At 36.7% G+C, this 21,614-nt stretch overlaps 3 protein-coding genes and 1 pseudogene across 4 annotated transcripts; 2 read left to right on the top strand and 2 right to left on the bottom strand.

Annotated features, from left to right (window-relative positions):
• The first annotated feature begins 72 nt into the window (after positions 1 to 72).
• On the top strand, positions 73 to 4,717 carry LOC112087729 (annotated as a pseudogene).
• Positions 4,718 to 6,631: 1,914 nt separating this feature from the next.
• LOC18009487 (pentatricopeptide repeat-containing protein At1g64100) lies at positions 6,632 to 12,226 on the bottom strand. Its single transcript, XM_006391917.2, has 2 exons — positions 10,644 to 12,226; positions 6,632 to 6,878 (listed from the first exon to the last, which is right to left on the bottom strand). The coding sequence occupies exons 1-2, from the start codon at positions 12,224 to 12,226 to the stop codon at positions 6,632 to 6,634; spliced, it is 1,830 nt and encodes a 609-aa protein (XP_006391979.2).
• Positions 12,227 to 12,788: 562 nt separating this feature from the next.
• LOC18009931 lies at positions 12,789 to 17,102 on the bottom strand. Of its 2 annotated transcripts, none has more exons than XM_006391916.2 (3): positions 16,806 to 17,102; positions 16,330 to 16,498; positions 12,789 to 16,214 (listed from the first exon to the last, which is right to left on the bottom strand). In XM_006391916.2, the coding sequence occupies exons 1-3, from the start codon at positions 16,917 to 16,919 to the stop codon at positions 12,910 to 12,912; spliced, it is 3,588 nt and encodes a 1,195-aa protein (XP_006391978.1). In that variant the 5' UTR covers positions 16,920 to 17,102; the 3' UTR covers positions 12,789 to 12,909. The 2 variants fall into 2 exon arrangements, with proteins under 2 accessions (XP_006391978.1, XP_024015413.1); XM_024159645.1 differs by having other exon boundaries at positions 12,789 to 16,217; positions 16,806 to 17,101.
• A 107-nt stretch (positions 17,103 to 17,209) lies between these two features.
• On the top strand, positions 17,210 to 18,882 carry LOC18009916 (DNA-directed RNA polymerase subunit 10-like protein). Its single transcript, XM_006391915.2, has 4 exons — positions 17,210 to 17,329; positions 17,568 to 17,626; positions 18,466 to 18,560; positions 18,658 to 18,882. Exons 1-4 carry the CDS (start codon positions 17,294 to 17,296, stop codon positions 18,681 to 18,683), a joined length of 216 nt encoding a protein of 71 aa, XP_006391977.1. The 5' UTR covers positions 17,210 to 17,293; the 3' UTR covers positions 18,684 to 18,882.
• The last annotated feature ends 2,732 nt before the right edge of the window (positions 18,883 to 21,614 follow it).

The raw sequence follows: 21,614 nt of genomic DNA, 5'->3' as shown, positions 1-21,614 counted from the left end.
CTCTACGAGAGATTAAACTAATCCTAAAAGAAACAAAAGATTGTCTAAGAGCTCTAAAATCTTCTAGCTCCGATGGAAAAGAAGGCCACTGCGAAGGTGTACCTAGCATCGTGATAATATCTGAGCAATATGTAGCAAAAGAATATTGAAGTTGAAATTATTGTTACGTTTTGCTTATATTTATTCTTATATTATGCTTACATTATGCCTATATTTTTATTATATTTTGCTTTTTTTTCATGTTTGTCCAATTAACTTTGGTAGAATTTTTTTTTGAAATCATGATCTATGAGATTAAGCTTTTTATGAGAATGATGTAAAACTTGAGATGAATATTATCTTGATAACTTGAAATAAAAACCGCAATCGCCCAAGAACAACGATTCTCCATGGTGTAAAATGAATATTGTCTTGATAACTTGCAATTTAATGTGATCTATGAGATTAAACTGTGGTTATTAAGAAGACTAGGTTTACTATCTCTATTTCATGATATGCGACCTGGAATTGGATGGCACTGTAATCAGAAGAAGAACAGTTTGGAAGAACCCTTACGGTTTTTTACCAGGAAAAGTGGCTCCTCTAAGAAACTTCTTTGGCTTCATGTCGTTGGATTATCTCTTACTCGGCCTTATCTGGTTTCTGCGGTTTGGGAGGAACACAAGTATTAGTCAGCTGCACTGTCATATCACTTTGGTTATTGCTCTTGGCATGTGTGAAATGGCTCTTCAGTACTTTGAATATGCTACTTTCAACTCCACTGGGATGAGGCCGATGGAAGTTACTATATGGCCGGTGGCCTTAAGGAAGATGCTTTTCAGGTATTCTGAGAAGTTAACATTAGGAGAGATCGTAGGAAAGATCGTACTGATTAAGAGAAATCTTAACTTACATTTATGAGAAGAGTGCCAATAATGAAGAGGCAATAACTGATGAATAACCTTCTTGGTTTTTGCTCTTTTATCTGGAAACCAATAAAATATCGATATATTTTGGTAAAAACTTGTGAAAGTTGATAGTTTGTTACGTTTTGCTTATATTTATTCTTATATTATGCTTACATTATGCCTATATTTTGATTATATTTTGCTTATTTTTGTTTCATGTTTGTCCAATTAACTTTGGTAGAAAAAATTTCTGAAATCATGATCTAAGAGATTAAGCTTTTTATGAGAATTATGTAAAACTTGAGATGAATATTATCTTGATAACTTGAAATAAAAACCGCAATCGCCCAAAAACAATGATGCTCCATATTGTAAAATGAATATTGTCTTGATAACTTGCAAATTAATTATGATATATGAGATTAAATTATGGTTATTAAGAAGACTGGGGTTTACTATCTCTATTTCATGATATGCCACCCAGAATTGGATGGCACTGTAATCAGAGGAATATTTGGAAAGCGTCTTCCTTAAGGCCACCGACCACATATCCAGAGTATTGAAGATGGAAGATAATATGTGGTCGGTGGCCTTAAGGAAGACGCTTTCCAGGTTGATCAACTCCAGTTGGGCTTGTTAATGGGCCTTATAAATTTTAAAATCAATAATACCCGTTTGGATTTGGATATCGTAATACTTTGAAAAGTCTGAATATGTTCCAGGAATAACAATAACTAGAAGGCTCAATTAGTCATTAGTCTCGACTCTTGATAAGTCTTCTAAATTACGTCGGAAAAATCGGGTATTTAACGATTAGAAATTCTTAGCGTACCACGGAGCCAAATTGACAAAAATGGTAACAGCCATTTTACAAATCAAAAAGACCTCACACTTTACCCGTCAGCCACGCTAGTTGGCATTTGAGGAATCAGAAGTTAAGAACTCTCTCTGTTTCTACTTTTGTCTCTGTCTCTACTTTTGTCTCTGTCTCTACATTTGAGGAATCAGAAATTAAGAAATTGTAATGTTCATATGCTTTGAATCAATTGATCAATATGATTAAAGAGATCTATAAACATGACTTTATTTTGAGTGATAATCACTGATTTTTGAAGAGTCTGTTGGGTTCCAACCATGTGATATCTCAAGCTTCAAAGCAAACCTTCAAAGCAAACCTTCATGTATCTCGGTAGCGTCTCAAAGCCCTCATGACCCATTTCTTAACAAGTTTTCGTTATCTTTTACATATTAGAAGACAAAGAATGTGAATCAACATAAGATATATTAGACTAGTTTATATGTACCTCTCAGCAACTTCGTGAAGATAATTAGTTCTTCTAGCTCCCCATAGACATCGAAATGTCATCTCTGTGAAATCAAAAACCTATAAAAAGCCTTCTATCGAATTCACTTATATATCGACTTTAGGGTGTATCATTCTTGACTTTACTTGATTATTTGAGATATTTCTTCCTATAGTAATGACTTTAATATAATGCAATCGACCTCAGCCACTCGTAATAGAGTTTGTAACCACTTATTATCTTCTTGAACCGCGATTTGATCATGCTTATAATTTATGGTCCTCTTGGACTTTAATCTTCATAAGGTTTTGTGGCAAGGTTGCCTCAAAGAACTCATTATCACTCGCTTTTGATGACTTTCTCGACCAGAGCAAAGTTCATTAAGACGAGTAACCTCACACTATCGAGTATTTCTTCACCTTCTACACTGAACTCAAAAGCTTCACACAATTATATGACCCTTCACATCATTTTGATTCCACTCTTCTTTTCTAAAATGTTTCTGAAAATACCAAAATGTTTTATAATAATTATAACCGTTAATACGCATATATATCCTAAGAGCAATGTAGTAAGTAAATGATATAGATATATTTACATGCTATATCACGTACTTTCTTGGTTATAGTGACCTTCTGGCCTCTGCAATCGAAAGCAATGCGCGACCTCATGGAGATCTCGTCCATAGTATTCAAATCATTGATTTATGTGCATTCTTTGTAAGTCATGTGAAAGATCTGATCGATCTCGTGTTGGAAATGGAGATTGATTCCTAGATGTTGAATGGCATGATGGCATCAATCATCTCTAAGCTCTCGAATGGATCATCTTGGTTTGAAATTAGTATATTCTTGACCTTCTGGACATTCAATCCGAGTAAATATCCCTACAACAAAAAGACAGATTCTTTTGAAATGGTGTGATACTAGGTTTATATGGGTTTTGGAAACTAAATCCTATAACATAAACTTAATTAAACACAAAAAAGATTAACAACCTATTTAAAACTAAATGCAACTTTCACGTGAATTTCCTAAAGGCAACTCATTAGTGTTTGTTCGATTAAGAGTATTAATTTGGTTTTGTTGTATGTCATTGTCTTCTTATATGTCTTCTTATATGTTGTAATCTTTCTGTTGACGAACCTAACTGATTTTATGTTATAACTTTAAGTCTTTGGTTTTTGCAGAGGAATATTGAAATTGAAATTTCATCGACCCATAAGAAATCTAATACTCGCAATAATTTGGTTTGATCATTCCATTACACAGAAAAATGATAATCATAAATACTCACTAGTGTTTACCAAAATATAAACCAATTTGATTATGTTTTGCTTATATTTTGTCTTATATTATGCATACATTATGCTTATATTTTGATTATATTTTGCTTATTTTTGTTTCATTTTTTTTTTAATTAACTTTAGTAGAAAAATTTCTGAAATCATGATCTATGAGATAAGCTTTTTATGAGAATGGTGTAAAACTTGAAATGAATATTGTCTTGACAACTTGAAATAAAAACCACAATCGTCCATGATCAACGATTCTTCATGGTGTAAATCTTGAAATGAATATTTCTACTTGAAATTTAATCATAATCTATGAGATTAAACTGTGTTTATCACTAGCTTTAGAAAAGTAGATTGTAAGTGCTTTATATATATGCTGAATAACACAGAAAATTTCTCTTATATTATTTATTGGTTTTATCATCAGGCTTCTTCTTTTGGTTGTGTCTATATATGAGTACCTTTGGTGGCATAACCACGAGAAAAATTCCTCTTGGAGTCGTTTACTTTGTGACCACAGTGCTTCTTGAGTTGTTTGAGCATCAGGGAAACATCAACGACTTTCCTGGGAAAGAAATCTTCTTTTGGATGATTCCTGTGGCGTTACTGAATGCTTGCTTTATTTTATGGATTTTCTCATCATTGGCACGAACCCTTGGAAAACTTCAGGTAATATATATATATATATATATATATATATATATATATATACTTGTACAAGTGAAGCTTCTAGGTCTATGTATTGATTATTCTTCTTACATTCTGTTTTTCTTTTTAGCTATTCATCTGTCTAATGTTAACTGCAGATTAGGAGGAACATGGCTAAGCTTATGCTTTACGGGAACTAGACCAACGCATTTAGTATTTATGTTCTCCTCTCTTTTTGGTTGGATTAGTTTTGAGGTAAAAAAAACTCGCTACTATAGTACTAGTGACTGTAAGGACTTTAGTCTATATATTCAAACTTCTTTAAAATGAGATCAATCACATTCTTCTCTGTCTCTGTATCAGGTATACTTTTAAGCAAGTGATGCTATGAGCAAACTGCGATGTGGATCATTCCAGTAGGTTGGAACCTTCTGTCGTATGGTCTGCTAGCATCAACTTGCATCATTTGGCGAATATCAGCAGAACACAGCAAGTCTGGACAAAGTACAACAGAGCATGATGAAATTCAACTGAGCACAATAACACTCGATGGAGCACAGAGAAGTTGGGCTACGAGAAGATGAGCCGTCTGGGATTTTAAGGATTTCAATAAGTTATCTCAGTTAAACAAGAAGTAAGTTAGTCAAGTCTACATATATTAATGAGTGGTGATATTTATATTCTTTTAATTTTTCTTTTAAATTTATAATATAAATATAAAAATGTTTATTATCTAAAAGAAATTTAAAGTTAAATTTAAAAGAAATATTAAATTTAAATTTTAAATAATATAAAAATGTTTATTATTTAAAAGAAAATTTAAATTTTCTAATACATTTTAAGCAAGATTAGCTGTTGTCGACATAAAACAAGAAAGTAAGACTAGCAGTTTTCTTTTTACTACAAATTTATAAGAAAATAAATGGAAAGATTATTTTCTTTCTTTATCGTTGACTAGAAAAAATATATTTGTAATAGTATATATATAATCAGTCTAACTAAAGAAAACTCAAAAGATTTTTTTTTTTAAAAAGAATATCATAACAAACTCAATAGATTTTTTAATCACATTTGTTTTCACTGTATTGGTCATTTTATCTTCTGGTTACTGTCAAATGGCACCTACTACTGATACTCCTCCAGGTGCTAATTTTGTCTTATACCTCAACTTTTTAGTTATGGAATTGCTTTTGTCATTTGCATGAATATATTGGATTAATGATTTCTTTATTAATAAACAGGTTTATTTTTTTTTTGCGAAAATTAATAAACAGCTTATGGATTAGGAGACGAGCATTGCTTCGGAGGATTTAGTCCGTGTCAAGAAGATTTTCTCTTTGGTTGTGTTAACTATTGTAGAAAATATCATTACACTTATGGCCGGTGTACGGAAATCGAAGGATGTGTTGTAGTGGTAAAAAATAAATATAGGCGTCGAAGATAAATCAAATCAAATGTAGTATTATTTACTTGAAAAAAAAATAACACCAATAAGTTATCTAATACAAAAAAAAATTAGAGCAGGATAAATAAAACTTTAACAAGTGGAATTAGTTTAATCGAATTCGAAAATTATGTTTTGCAATTTTGACCAAAATACAACTTAATGGATATTGCAATTTATTTCAATAATTGAAATAATGCTCAAATCAACTAGACAAAAAGCACAGTGACCAAGCTTTCTAGAGATGGTTGATGATGACACATGATTTATTGATGGCTACTTACGGGAAGGAAACATGCAAAAGAGAAGCTTGTCAAGTTCCAAATGTATATGAGTCTTCAATTCTGTGAAGTTCCATCAAAAAAATATTGGTTATTGCAAAAACTTTTTGAGCGTGATCAGTTTACAAATCTGATTATACTTAAGCAATATATCCAAATTAAGTGGAGAATTGAATCAATTCGATGCAAGAGCGTTTAGTTTCTTTTCATAGAGTTTTGCTCGTCGAAGAGCATCTAATGCCTCCACTTCTCCCTTAATTATCATCACACTCCTTGGCTTGACTGAGAATACAGCCACTATGTTTTGCTCTGTTACATTTTCATAATTAACAACGTCTACTCCACTGCTAGACAAAATGATTCCATTTTCATAAGTTAACCCTCAGAACTCTGAATACAAATACCCAAGCTATTCGAAACAAAGATATGATAATGATTCAGTTTTGAGATTACGAATAAATTCCCAAGCCATCTTGTAATCTAAAGAGAGAACAAAACAAAAGCAATCTACTAACAGACACTCTCGCCTTTCGTTCTTCGAGAAACTTCTTGCAAATTCCAAGAAGCTGAAACCTCTGCAGAATTCTATTTCATGTCACATATAGCATCGAAACATCCTAAAAGAACACAATTAAAGAGACACAATTGAGTAGGACATACCATAGAAGGAACGAGATTAAGACAGATTTCTTGACACAAGAAACAGCACACCAATCACTAAAAAAGCATTTCCACAATGCTCTTGTCGAATCCACCATCAGATATCATATCATCTACCATTTTCTTGGTGAATGCATCTTGCTTCGCATTTCCTTGATAAGTTCAGCTGATGCCTCAACTTCGCTAGCTCCCAGATGTCCTCTGATTAGTGTATTGTATGTACAGCCATTTGGTACATATCCATTGTCCTTCATTTTCTTGAACAGCGCATTTGCTTCAGAAATTGCACTTTTTCCCCAAAATCCATGTATCATTATACTGTAAGTTTGAACATCAGGCTCCACACCATCGAGGGGGAGACTAGAGCTGTAAATTGGTCGGGCTGACCATGGGCGTGGCCCAATTCATAGCTTTATGGTCGGACTAAACAAAGGCCCAACACAGATATGGTCCTCTTGGGCCTACGCTCGACGAAACCGCGGTCCAAATCGAGTTAGAGCCGCGGTCAGTTTGGTCACGCCCAAGTTTTTTTTTTCTTCGATACCTTTGATTTCTTCGATTTCGTCGATCACTCCTTCACCGATTTCTTCGATTTCGTCGACCTGGGGTTTAGCAAGTTTTTTGTTGTGAGTTTTTTCGATTTCGTCGATCTCTCCTTCACCTCTCTCTCTGCGGCGAGAATCAGGTTATCAGGTAAAGTTTCTGTTTTTGTTCCCTTTTCCATCTTTCCTTCTTCTGGGCTTTTGTTCAAATGATTTCTCAATGTCTTGTTTCAGCTTGAAAGTGTTGTTTTACGAATGGATCTGTTAATGTCAGAACAGATCAATTTGTTTTAGTTTCTCTTGTGGCGATGCTTCCTCTTTGGTCAATTTGGATGAATTCGTTAGATTAGATTAGAAATGCTTATCTGCTTGGAAATGACTGGTGATTTGATTCATAGAATTGTTTCATATTATTGTTTTTGGTATGCAACATGAATCATTTTGGCTGATTGCAACATGAATTGTTTCACATTATTGCTCATCATCTGATTGCGTTCTTCCATAGTTGTAGAAGAAAAGCTTTTGTGAATTTTCATTTCATACTGAAAAAGCTTTGTTCTGACAATGTCTAAGCTAGAGCCCGTTTGTTAATGCATTGCTCTAACACTGGATTGAGTTTTGTGTCTACTTTTGTTGATTTTTTTTCTGTACTAAACTGTGGTATGTTCTTGTTGCTTATATGGGTTCTTACAAATCTATCTTCTTCTTGTTTTGTTGTTTCAACAGAATGGAAGCTATAAGATTGAATGATGAAGACAGTTGTTTCATGGATACTGAAATGGATCATCAAGTGGTGGATGAAGATACCGAACCTCCAGAAAATTTAGAGAAAAATGAAGGTACACGAAAAACCAGAGCTCATTCTAGTCGTAGAGTATCTAAGTGCTGGAAAAAGTTTACCATAATAGGTGGTAAACTACCTGATGGAAAGTATGACGTTAGGTGCATGACGTTAGGAAAGTAAAATAGGGTGTCTTTAACAACTGACCTTTGGAGGGCCATTACCATAGAAGGATATCTTTGTTTAACCGTTCATTACATTGATTCTGACTGGAAACTGAAGACGAAGATTCTTTCTTTCTCTGCATTTCCTCCTCCACACACAGAAATAGCTATTTCGATGAGACTGATTGAATTGCTAAAAGAATGGGGTTTAGAAAAGAAAGTCTAGTCGTAGAGTATCTAAGTGCTGGAAAAAGTTTACCATAATAGGTGGTAAACTACCTGATGGAAAGTATGACGTTAGGTGCATGACGTTAGGAAAGTAAAATAGGGTGTCTTTAACAACTGACCTTTGGAGGGCCATTACCATAGAAGGATATCTTTGTTTAACCGTTCATTACATTGATTCTGACTGGAAACTGAAGACGAAGATTCTTTCTTTCTCTGCATTTCCTCCTCCACACACAGAAATAGCTATTTCGATGAGACTGATTGAATTGCTAAAAGAATGGGGTTTAGAAAAGAAAGTCTTCTGTCTGACTGTAGATAATGCTTCTTCTAATGATTCTATGCAAAGCATTATGAAAAGGCAACTTCAGAAAGATCTAGTATGCAATGGAGAGTTCTTCCATGTCCGGTGTTCAGCACACATTCTAAATCTTATTGTGCAAGTTGGATTGTCAGTGATTGGTGAAGCTCTGCACAAGATTAGAGAGAGTGTGAAGTTTATAAAAGGGTCTGAAAGCAGAGAGATTATGTTTCAGAACTGCATGGAAACGGTTGGAATCCAAGGCAAAGAAAGTCTTGTTTTGGATGTTGCTACACGCTGGAACTCAACACATCTCATGCTAGTTAGAGCTTTAAAGTTCAAAGATGCTTTAGGTAACCTTTCTGATGTAGAACCAAGTTATACAAGTTGTCCAAGTGCTTTAGAGTGGAGCAGAGCAGAACTGATAGCTGACTTCTTGAACCCATTTTCTGAAATGACGAAGCTTATTTCCGGCTCTTCATACCCGACTGCAAATTTGTACTTTATACAGGTTTGGAAGATAGAAAACTGGTTGAGAGCTCATGAACTGTCTACTGATGGGATTATTTCTGATATGGTGGAAGTTATGCAAGAGAAATTTGACAAATATTGGGAAGAGTACAGTGACATACTAGCAATTGCAGCAGTTCTTGATCCAAGAATGAAATTTGCAGTGTTGGAATACTGTTACACTACTTTGGATCCAATCACCAGTAAGAACAGATTGCAACATGTAAGATCAAAGATGTATAAGCTATTCAAAGCTTATCAAAAAAACCAAAGAAACAATGTTGCTGCAGCCACTTCACAGACTTTGCCAGAAGATATTCCTGCCGGTTATAGTGTAAGTTTCTTACTGAAACTGCTGTGTTTTTAATGTGTCGAATGTTTCTAGTGACTTCTGATGATGAGTCTTATGTTTCTGCCGGTTATGATGTGTCATCTAGGTTTTCCTGTAAGCTCCTCCTTTCTTTCTTATTTCTCAATTCCTGTTTTGGTGCTGTGAGGAACTTTTTCCATCTGGGTAATTTTGTTCTTGTGAATCTCAGTTTGTATCAGGTTCCTTTTAAGCGTCTCAAAAACCTCTGTTTGAGCAATGGTTTTTGATGATGTTTCTAATGTGTCAAATTTGTTTGATTCTCAGGGATTCTATGCTTTTTTTGCTCAAAAAGCTGGTGGTAGTGGAAAGTCTGCTCTTGATATGTATTTGGATGAACCCGTTATGGATATGGTTGCACATAAAGACATGAATGTGTTAACATATTGGAGGGACAACTCTTCTCGTTTTAAGGAGCTGTCTTGTATGGCGTGTGATGTTTTGAGCATTCCAATAACAACAGTTGCCTCAGAATCCTCTTTTAGTATAGGTAGTAGAATACTTAATAAGTATAGAAGCTCTTTATTACCAACTAATGTTCAAGCCTTGGTTTGTGCAAGAAACTGGTTAAAAGGCTTTCCAATAGGTAAGTTTCTTCCTTCATCATTCTGATTTTTGATGATATATCAAATACAGTTCTTCTCTTACATCATGTTATGGTTTTAAATATTTTCAGTGGATGAGACAGAAGAGGAGAACAAAGAGGAGGTCGAAGAGGAGCAAGAAGAATCTTAAGGAAACAAGGCAGAAGAGGAGAACAAAGAGGAGTTTGTTTATGATTGTGTTAAGTGAATTCAGTTTACATTAACGTTCATCTTTACTTTGTGTTAAATGAACAAAGAGGAGTTTTTTTTTTTTTACTTTTGGATTCTTTGTGTTAAGTGAACAAAGAGGAGGTTTTTTTTTTACTTTTGGATTCTTTGTATTAAGTGAACAAAGAGGAGTTTTTTTTTTTACTTTTGGATTCTTTTTCTACTTTTTATTATCATGCATATTATTCATCTTTACATTAACGTTCATATAGTTTTGAATCTTCTACTTATGAATTTCATTATCAGATTTCTTTTTGTCCATGGTCTTGTCCAATTGGACATGGTCCAGTTGGGCTTGGTTCTTTTTGGACTTGATCTTTTTTGGACTTGATCTTTTTTGGACTTGGTTATTTTTTGTCCAAGATTAGAAAAGGTCCAACTGGACAAAGACCACATGGTTGTGGACAGCCCAATTTACAGGACTAGGGGAGACTACAAAATAAGTCCCATGCCTCGTCCACCTTACTACCCTTGCACATTCCATGGATGATGATATTATAAGTAACAGAATCAACTTCAATATTACTCTTCTGCATACCCTCAAACATTTCCAATGCCTTTTCCAGTTTCCCATTATCGCAGAAACCATCCAGCAAAATGTTATAAGTTAAGATATTACGGCATACACCATGAGAAAGCATACTGTGGAAAAAGTCTTCGGCGGAATTAAAGTCGCCCACTTGGCATAACCCATGAATGAGAGTGTTGTAAGTAACTGTATCAGCTACTAATCCTCTTTGACGCATCTCGTAGAAAAGTTCAATCCCATCATCTACCCTATTAGCCCTATAGCATCCGTCAATGAGAGTATTGAAAGTGACTATATTCGGAGAGCATCCCTTGCTAGCCATCAAATCAAAAATCTTTTTTGCCTCATCTAGACGATCATGCTTGCAAAATCCATGGATCATTGAGGTATATGTGATCGTATTGGGAAATATACCCCTAGCAAGCATCTCCTTGAATAATTCTTCAGCCTCAGTGAACTTTCCTTCTTTGAAAAATGCATTGATCAAAGCACTGAAAGTCCCAACATCAGGACTGATTTTCCTTTTAATCATATCACGCAGAAATCGCTCGGCATCACTCCATCTACCATTGTTACAAAAAGCATCTATCATACAGTTGTAGGTGAAAACATCGGGGAAGATATTGTTCTCGTGCATTTCACTCAATAGATTTTGAGCATCGACATAATGTCCATCTTTGCAAAGACGATCAATGATGGTAGTATAGATAACAACATTAGCTTCGATGTGGTTTTTCTCCATCTTCCTAAGCAGATTCAAGGCCGAGACAGAGTCGCCCATCTTACACATTCCGTTTACAATTGTTCCGTAAGTAACAACGTCAGGTTGATGACCATTTTCTACCATCCGATCAACCAGAGCTACTGCTTCGAACACTCGACCATTGCGGCAAAGATCATTCATCAGTGTAGTAAAAGCTATGACATTGAGTGAAAAATCCGTTTCAAGCATTTGATCAAATAACGCTACGGCATCAGAAATCCTATCTTCAAGACATAACCCATGGAGCAGCGTGTTAAACGTAACAACATCAGGCTTGAAACCAAGTTTGGTGAGCTTTCCAAATGTAGACAAAGCAAAGGAAAGCTTGGAGCAGCTGCAGAAACATTTTATCAGAATATTGAAGCTGTACATATCAAATGGAATCCGACGCATTTCCATCTTCTGATAGAGAGAAATCACAACATCGGGCCGATTCACTCTCAGGATGAGACCCATTAGCTTGTTGAAATCAATTGTTGAATAAGAGCGAAGAGATCGAACCATTTCATCGAAAAAATCAAGCGCATCATCTAAGACTTTGATATGATCCTGAGGCTCACCTCCCAATTTCAAAATTGCTTCTTTCAAAGAAGCTAGATTCTGCGCAACCGTGCCTTTCTCGGCGGCGCGATGATGAATCAACTTCATACTCGTAACGCTAGCAGAAACAGCAAAGGAAGAAGAAGACCCCAACCTCCAAACCCTAGCCATCATTTTTGTTTCGCCTGATTTTGCTTTTTTTTTTTTTTTTTCCTTTTCGATCTCTACTGTAGCTCACACTAAAAACCCCACTAAAATGTGTGAGCTTTCTAATTCTAGAGCAGCACAAAATGAATCAGAGGACGACCGGTTTATATTATTTGGTTGGTATATTAACCGGTTCAATTTTATTGTACATTGACCGGTTCAATTTTATTGGTACGTTGACAGGTTTGGGGTCAGCAGCTGACTAGTTATCTCAGCCGCAAAACGGCAAATCAGGTAGCGATCAGTACCGGTTTATCATGGTCAGGTTGAAACCAATGGAAACGGTTTAGTAACCTATCGTCGTCTACTAATGAGTTTTGTGGTTCTCAAAAGTCAAAACCATCTGTTAGTTTCTCATTCTCCCTTACTTTCCGGGAATCCAAGCCATAACAAGAACTCAACTTTCTTGTTAATCTAATGAGACAAGAACTCAACCTTTCTAGAAGCTTTCAATTACTCACCGTGACAAAGTTTAGAGAAAGCAAAAGAGAAGCTTTTGAACTTTTAAATTTGTAGTCTGTGAAGTTCCATCAACACAAATATGGTTATTGCAAAAACTTTTGTTGAGTCTGTATCAGTTTACAAATCTGATAACACTTAAGCAACATTGAGGTTATGTTACAAATATCCAATTATAGTGGAGAACTGAATCAATTCAATGTAAGAGCGTTAAGTTTCTTCTCATAGAGTTTTGCCCGTCGAAGAGCATCTAATGCCTCGGCTTGTTTCCCTGAACGTTTCAAGGTCACAGCTTTCACCTTCTCTGCTTTGATACGTTCCTCCAATTGACTTCTCTCTTGTTTATCATCACTCTCCTTGGCTGGATTCGGTTTCACAGCTTCACGCACTGGTTTTGCAGCAACTTGCGTTGTGTCCATTGTACTCGCCGAGGGATTCACAGAACTATCTAATCCGATAGCTTTGAGGGCAGACAAAAGTTGAGGATCGAGAAAATCTTCCACTGCTACATCGTCCACGGGTTCTGATTTCGATGATGCTGAATCCTCTAACTGAGCTTCAAGAGCTTTGGCAATCTCAAACTCAGCTTCTGCTTCTTGCATTTTACCTTCCCTCCGAAGCTTCATGGCTTGACGTTTGTGGCTCAGCGATTCTTGCTGCAGCTTAAAACGGTCACGACTAGACATTGGCTTTGGAGCTGAACTTGAAGGACTGTTTTCTTTCTCTCGAGCAGGAGGATGTGTTGCAGAAACTATGTCATCTTGTCCAAGTTTTTCAGGAGATGGATTTTCTCCTTCTTGTAGTTTCCTCTCCAACAATTTTGCTTGTTGCAATGCCTCTTTGGCTTCACTCATTCTTCCTTCTCTCTTTAAAGCAACCGCCTTTCTCTTATGAGCTAGAATTTCTTGTTTGAGTGTGCTCTGAGGAGATGTATTTTGAACAGATCCTGATTGAAAATTAGTGAGCGGCTCTGGCTCTTTACGTGCTACTGTTTGTTCAGTGAAGTGACTGTTTCCCAAACCAAACTCTGGCTTGGTCTCAACTTTTCCCTGTTCTGTCGAAACTTGAGACCTCTCACAATGCTCACCGGTCAGTAAATCCATCATACTTGGTTGCTGTTGGTCCGATTGAGAAACAACTCTACGTTCATTAATCCCATATGAGCTAAAGGAATCAGATTTAGCAGGGGAGATAAAGTCTCCTAACAAGTCATAACTATCTTGAGCAGCATGCGAAACACTAGCAGATTTGACTGATTTGTCCTCCATTTGAGATCGTGCTAACAAATCAACGTCCATGTAGTTTGTAGGGTCGATCGCCGAAGCTGAGCCTTTCATGTTCAACGGCTCACCGATAAAAGCTTCACTCATAGGCTCATCCTTGGGGGTTTCTAAATCTGCTAGTTGTGCTTCCAAAACTTTGGCCTTACTGTATAACTCATCAGCCTCTCCAGTTTTCCCTTGACGCTTGAAGGCAAGTGCTTTCCTTTTCAAGTCAAGAAGTTCTCTTTGGATTTGTCCCTTCGTTTTGGCTGCTGTTCGTGGACCGAGAGACTGCTTAGAGCTAAGGGCAGCTTCTTCTTTCTTGGTTTCTTCTTCCTCCCATCCCAAATTCTTAAGAGTCGACAATAATGCTGGGTCCTTCATATCATTTTCCGTAACGCTATCATCTGCTACATTGATCCCATTACCAGTGGATGTTTTCTTCAGCTGATCACCGTCAGCATAAACATTCTTGCCTGAATCAATCTCCATCATCTGGGCTTCCAATATTTTTGTCTGGTTTTGAACTTCCTCTGCTTCATCAACATTACCCTGTCGTCTCAGAGTTAGAGCCTTTCTTTTCAGCCCTAAGAGTTCTCGTTGTATTTCAGCTTTACTTCTTCTTGGTTTTGTGCCATGGATTTCATATGCATCTTGAGTTTCTGTTTTTTTCCCTGGTTTCGAACTAACTGGGTCAGGTTTTGCTGGTGAAGAACCTGGAGGATTATTATCTTCATCATTCCAGCCTAAGCTCTTTAGCATCGAGAGGTAATTCGGATCATTTAACTCCTCATCTTTTACATCTACCTCTCCATCATCATCCAGAGTATTTGTAGATATATCAGGCAGATCATTTCCAAGATCTCTTTTTTCACGAATAGCCTTTCCTGCTGCAGCTAACTTTGAGGAATTGTCCAGCTCTTCAAGCTGATCTTGGAGAGCCGCTCCTTTCTTCAATTCTTCTTCTGCTTCGTTAAACTTTCCTTCCCTTTTTAAAGTAAGCGCTTTCTTTTTCACTGCAAGAAGTTCTCTTTGAATCGCTAGCCTGCTTCTGGGAGGATGTTTCAGGCTCGTGCCTATCTCTACCCTGGTGGTATCAACAGTTTGTGAGGACGTTTCTTCTAGTTCCCTCTCAAGTAATTTTGCTTTCTTCAGTGTAGCCATGGCTTCTGCAGCATTTCCAGCTCGTTTTAGAGTAAGAGCTTCTCTTTTCAACGTCTGAATTTCAGCTAAACGTTCTTCTCTGCTATTAGGAGAAGACTGAGGGTGAACATTCTCACGGTGTCCAGGATCCTCGGTCCAGCCCAAAGATTTCAACGCAGCAGCAATTGCTGGGTCCTCCATATCTTCATCTGTGACATCATATTCACCATGAACTCCAATATCATCCACAGTTCCCACAAGGTTACCAAGGTCAAAATCATGGCTCCCCTCATATTGAGCTAATAGATCATCTTCTTTGTCATCATCCATACTGTTAATAAGCGCAGATAGCTCATCATCTGATTCATCAGCTCCACCCAATAGCTCCTGCTCTTCAATCTCCCTTTCCAAAACTTTAGCCTTTTTGAGTTCCTCTTTAGCTTCTGCAAGTTTCCCTTCACGTTTCAGCGCAAGGGCTTTTCTCTTAAGGGCAATAACCTGACTCTTGTTAATTCCAACACTCTTCTGTGGGTTAGTCCTCACGGGAATTTCACGGAGAAGAGACGAAAACTCGCCTTCTAAACTAACAGTTGCTGGTTTTATCTCTTCATCGTCAGACCACCCGAGATCCCTCAGCTCAGCTGCCAAATCATCGTTTCCTTTACCCCTTTGACGTGGAGGCTTTTGTGCTTTGCTAGATTCTTTCGTAGCAGCCTTGTTCTGCGTCTCAGCACCATTTCGCATGGAGAGTACCCTTTTACGGTTCTTTCTTAACGATAACTCTAGTGCTTCGGCCTGTCTCTCAAGCTCCTTCCCTCTCTTAAAGGCTTTTAGGGCTTCATCAGATTTCCCTTCTCCTTTAAGAACTCTGTACTTATTCTTCTCTTCCACTGCTTGTTTACGCAATTCTTCAGGACTAGCTGACACAGCATCCAACTCCATCTCTTTGTTACCACTGCTGCTTCCCATTTCTTTAGAGGTAATCCTGTCTGTACTAGACACTGATTCCGATGAAGAAGACACATCAACATCAGAGCCAAGGATCTCACTAAGAACATCATCCTCATTTTTTACGGTCTTTTTAGAGCTACCTGCTGATAAAATCACAAAAAAACTATTAAAAACCAAAACTTGATACATCAAGCAAGAAAATGCAAACCAATTTAAACCAAAACCAATGTAACGCAAGTTTTGCATGATTTTTACCTTTTGCAGCTCTAGTTTTGTGACCGTGACGCAGCTCAAACCGCGCAGCTTCTTCGAGTTTCTTACATGGATCACAAATACGCACAGGTGAGTCACCTTGTCCACGTAGGGACATTCTTTGCTGTGTGCAGCTACCGCAGAACAATCCTCCACATCTCCGGCAATGATGCTGGAACCAAAAAATACATAACCTCAACTCATAGAATAGCTCAAGACATAGACTAATCCAACAAGTCACAGGTCTGGTAATACACAACAACAAAAAAACAACCATTTTTACAAAATCTATGCTTTCTTCTGTGTAAGATGTTGATCAATTACTCAAAAAACAACACACACACACACACTCTCTCTCTCTCTCTCTATGGAATCTATCAATTAGATCCAGAAAGAGTCGGTCAATACAATCGACCGGGAAACTAAGAAAGAGAAAAACTTTTGTAGCAAAACAAATTGATCGAGTAAGAGAGAAAGACCTTGCGATTGATGAAAGTAAACTGAGAAGAACATCCTTGACAATGAGAAGCATCTACGACCCAACTATTTCCCCTCAGAGAAGGTTTCGCCGGTAAACCGATCTTCTCCAACATCTCCGGTTTAATACCTCCTTTCCTCCTCCGACTTTGATTTTCCCGGAAAAAACTTAAAGATCGACGCTTGGAAAAAATAATCGAGCAGATCACTCAGCCCCAAGATTGAAGAAGACAACTTTTTCTCTCTACATTTGGTTTATTATTATTTGGAAGAATTAAATGATAGATCTCTTTTTTTTCTTTTCCTTAATTTATCAGATTTCACAAATACGGTATCGTTTTAACCAAAAGACAAAAGGGTAAGTAGTATATACAGATATAAAGCCATAGACGGGAAACTCACTTGCTTTGAAGCTCTGAGTCGTAAACGAAGCGCGAGAGAGAAAAACCCTAAATTTTGGACAAAGTCTGAAATACCAAATTCGTGCACGATGATCATTCCTGTTCGTTGCTTTACGTGTGGAAAGGTTTCTCCTTTTTCTATTTTATGCGTCTCTGTTTTCCGAATCAAGGAAGATTCAAAAAATCTCTAGGGTTTACTTCTTCTTCTTATTAGGCCTTTAAATCACTCTAGATTTTGAGAAAGAACAAGGGTTTTTGTGCTAAATATCAGACACTTTTCTCTATTTATATCTTTTTAGAAATTTTGCTTTAAATTTTGAAATAAAGTTTGGAGATTTACGAACCTTTAAATGTGATTCTTAGGTGATTGGGAACAAATGGGACACATACCTTGATCTTCTCCAGGCTGATTACACCGAAGGGTAAGCGGATTTTGATGTCTCTTAAGCCAATGATACTATTTGTGAAAACTGGAAAGAGAGTTATTTGGTTGAACATGGGAGTAATAAGCCCAGAGTCTGAATGTTTGATGACGTTTAGTGTTGTAAAGAGGATAAACACAGTAGAGAGGGATTATGATGATGAATTTTGATGGTTTTATGGTTTTGTTTATGTCCTTGCATTGTGGAAGAAATTGCGTAGTTTCTTGTATGATCATCTTGGTTTTTCTATTATGAAGTTCATAATAGCTCTGTTACTTTAAGCATGAAGGTAGGTCATTGACATTTTCTTTTATCCTCTTGTGACCTTTTTTTTAGACTTTAAGGGACATGATTGATTCGGTGCGTTTGAGTTGCAGTTTGATCATCTTGAATCTTGAACCCATTTTGTTTTAGGCGTTGAGGCTAGATTGATTTGTGTTCTCAAATTAGATTTGATGAGTTGCAACTTGATTTTTTTCTAAGGTACATGATTGATATGGTGCACCATATGTTTCTCAAATCTGTGGTTTTTTAAGTTGCGATTTGATCATCTTCATGTTCATAGATGTTAGCTCTTTTTACTAAAAGCATAAACGCAGGTCACTGAGATTTTTTTATTCTCTTTTTTTCATCTCTAGTGTAATCTTTAGCTCCTTTCGTATTAGAAGTTAAGCTACATGATTGATTGAATTACTCAGTTTGTTTCTCAAATTTTGAGTTGCAATTTGATCATCTTGAATCTTGAACCCTTTTTGTTTTAGGCGTTGAAGCTACATTAATTTGTGTTCTCAAATTAAGTTTGATGAGTTGCAACTTGATTTATGTTTTGGAATATGCAGAGATGCTCTTGATGCGATTGGTTTAGTCCGTTACTGCTGCAGGCGTATGCTTATGACTCATGTCGATCTAATCGAAAAGCTTCTAAACTACAACAGTAAATATCTCCTTACCTGGTTCATTTGCTTCGCATGCTCTCTGCTTTATCCTTTTTGTTAATTTGCTTATCCTTTTCAAATACCTTTTCTTTGCAGCTATGGAGAAATCGGACCCCAATTAAGAAAGATGATATAACGAATAACAAATCAGCAAGAGCCAAAGTGAAGTCTTACCTCGGAATGATGATGATGTTTCACTGTCTTTCTCTTGTTTTTGTTCGGTTTTAGGAACTTGGGTCTAATGTAGACAGCTATTTAGAGCCACAAATAAAGCTTGAGCTTTTAGATTAAAAATTTACTTTAATGATTTGCTTTTGGTAATCTAGTCTATTGATATTGTTATTATTAGTTCCTTGCAAACCGAAATGCGAAGATCATAAACAGGCAAGATCAGGACTCAAGTCTACTTAACAAAAAATATTACGACGCAAGCTCTTAGTTATCCACATCTCTTACTGATTGGATTGCTACTGAAAATAACTATCAAAATATAAAGGAGAAAAAAAGGGAGTGGATGTTGATACATCTTTAAAAACCAGAACGAGTACGAATATCGTTTCCTTTATAAGGAGTGGTTACTTTTACAGAATATTCACAACCTTATTTAATCAGCTTTACATGACCCTAATGTACGAAAACAACTTCGTTTTATGAATACAAAAGAAGGAAAAAATATTTCTAAAGAACCGTTAAGAGATTATGCGACAGTCTACCTTAAATACTTTGTCTTGATAACGGTTCTTGCAATATAAATCGCAAATGGTCGAGAAATATTGCTTTTGCCAAGAATTTGGAACTCCCTCCCTTTAGTCTGTAAGATTGACCAGGGTTCATATATGAGACTTCACCAAATAAACATTCAATATGAAAAGTGGTGCAACACTCCTTGCACCAGTAGAATACTTGTATATCTATATCTCTTAAATCACGTTCACATACCTCGCAACAATCATTCTCATTTATTTTTTTCACCACATCAAATTGTGAGAAAGTGTTTGTCATGTTTATACCTTGCTTTATATGATAAAGTAGCGCACTTGAAACATAGAATATAATTGCATTTGATGCAATTTATTTGTTTCTGACATTCTTTTTTGCATACCTCACATATGGGTTTATTTATTTGGTCTAAAGCTAGGAACAAGGGATGTTCATGAGCTTTGTAATCAAACAGTTCAGAGATTAAAGCACACCTCACATCTAAGTCGAATGCGCAATCTCCTATGTAACATTCATAGACAAACCCACCATGATCACAAGCATCACACTCGAACTAATGCATTTTGTATTCTACGGGGAGTCATCCCACATGTTCTATGGAGGACGAATTCACATTCAATACAAGAATATAAGTTACCTTCATAGATTGGAAGGACACACGCTTGACAAAGCCTGTTTTCATTGTAAAGTATGTTGACCTCGAACCGGAGATGATGGTCATGAAGAAAATGAAATATTACTCTTTCAGATATAATATCAAATGGGCTAGCATCTTGTGTTATATCATCTTCTTCTGGTACACCTTCGAGTTCTTCTCCATCCCATACATTTTCTCCTAGAACACATCTTGAATGAACAGCATAATCACTACATTTGTCACATGTATATGCACCATAATCGCAGTCAACCCTTTGACGACAACTCTACAAGACCACTCTCTTGATTGAAGAGAAGAAGTGTAGGAGATATGATCGATGGTGGTGACGTGATATCTTGAAAATATGTGGGGAATACATACAATCTTTATGAGCTACAAAGTTGCATATGAGACACGCGTAGGTGGGAGAAAATTTTCTCAACAAACCACAAACATTGCAAGTTAAAGAGGTTTGTCTAGGGAAAAAGGTTAGGGGATGGTCATGCCTTTTTGGTTGGTATATAACAAAGGGTATTGGTTTCATCGTGCAGATCGAATGCATGAAAACCTGACAAATGGAACAATGATATACCATATTTGTCCCTGTTTCTCCACAACATAAACACTCATTATTTCTGCCACTAAAATCAAAATAAAGTTGGAGAGGATATTTGATTTTAAGTGGAGACTCGACGCATTTTTTGTGGTATTTGAAATGATGGTCTTCACAGAAATAATAGTCTGTACCAAAATTTGAGATATTGCATCCTTTGCACCCAGCATCGCCATTGAAATATTTATTGTTGCACCAATACAAAGGAAGTACAGGATGATGACCAAATCTTGGTCTAACCATCGTGCAGCAGGGCATAAGAAAAGAGGTTGAAGAAGCTGGTTGCGGCTGGTTGTTTCGCTTGAGAAGGTCAGGCTTTGTGTTTGTGGCATTGGATGGTATTTGGATGGTCGTATACCAGAAATTGTTTACTATTTATTTCCTCTCGATGAAATCCACCAATGGAATCCATGGTTGCTTCTCCTTTTTTTTTTTTTTTAATGTGAAGGTGTTTCTAAATTATGTGTTAAACCAAAAAAATCAAGCTTTTAACAATTTTCCACTACAAATACGAAAATTTGATTCCAAAGTGGTCTTCTATTTTTTTTTTTAATTAGATTCTCAACGTTAAAATGTAGTAGATTTTGTTTTTTTTTCACTACAAGAAAACATTATTTTACAACGGCCAAAACCGTAGTAAGTTCGTAGTAATAGCCCTATTACGATGAACTAGCGACGGTTTCAAAATCGTCGTAAAACCATCGTCGTAAAAGACATTTCGTCGTAAAATCTAGAACGGTTTAAATTCGTCGTAATATCGACGTAAAAGGATCGTCGTAAACGCGTCGTAAGGCCTGATCCCCAGCTCTAGGAGGATCAACCCCGAGAGATCGGAACATCTCCTCGTCCGTCTGCACCGGTGGTTGCCTCCTAGAATATGAAGAAGATGACCCGACAACTCCAGCTGCCTGCACCCTGTTTAACTGCGCCATGAGCAACGGGTTGTCGGCCCCCATAATCTCGAAGAGACCATACAACTGGTCGATCTTCGTCTCATACTGAGTCCGCATCTGATGGATTTTCTGGCGGATAAGCGGATCCGCTGCCCGGACATGACTAGTCGCCGTAGCAACTACGATATCA

This window comes from Eutrema salsugineum, unplaced genomic scaffold (genome assembly GCF_000478725.1).
Source record: "Eutrema salsugineum unplaced genomic scaffold, Eutsalg1_0 scaffold_8, whole genome shotgun sequence".
NCBI lineage: Eukaryota > Viridiplantae > Streptophyta > Magnoliopsida > Brassicales > Brassicaceae > Eutrema > Eutrema salsugineum.
Note: the sequence above shows the minus strand (reverse complement) of the source record. Positions and strands in the feature narration are given on the sequence as shown.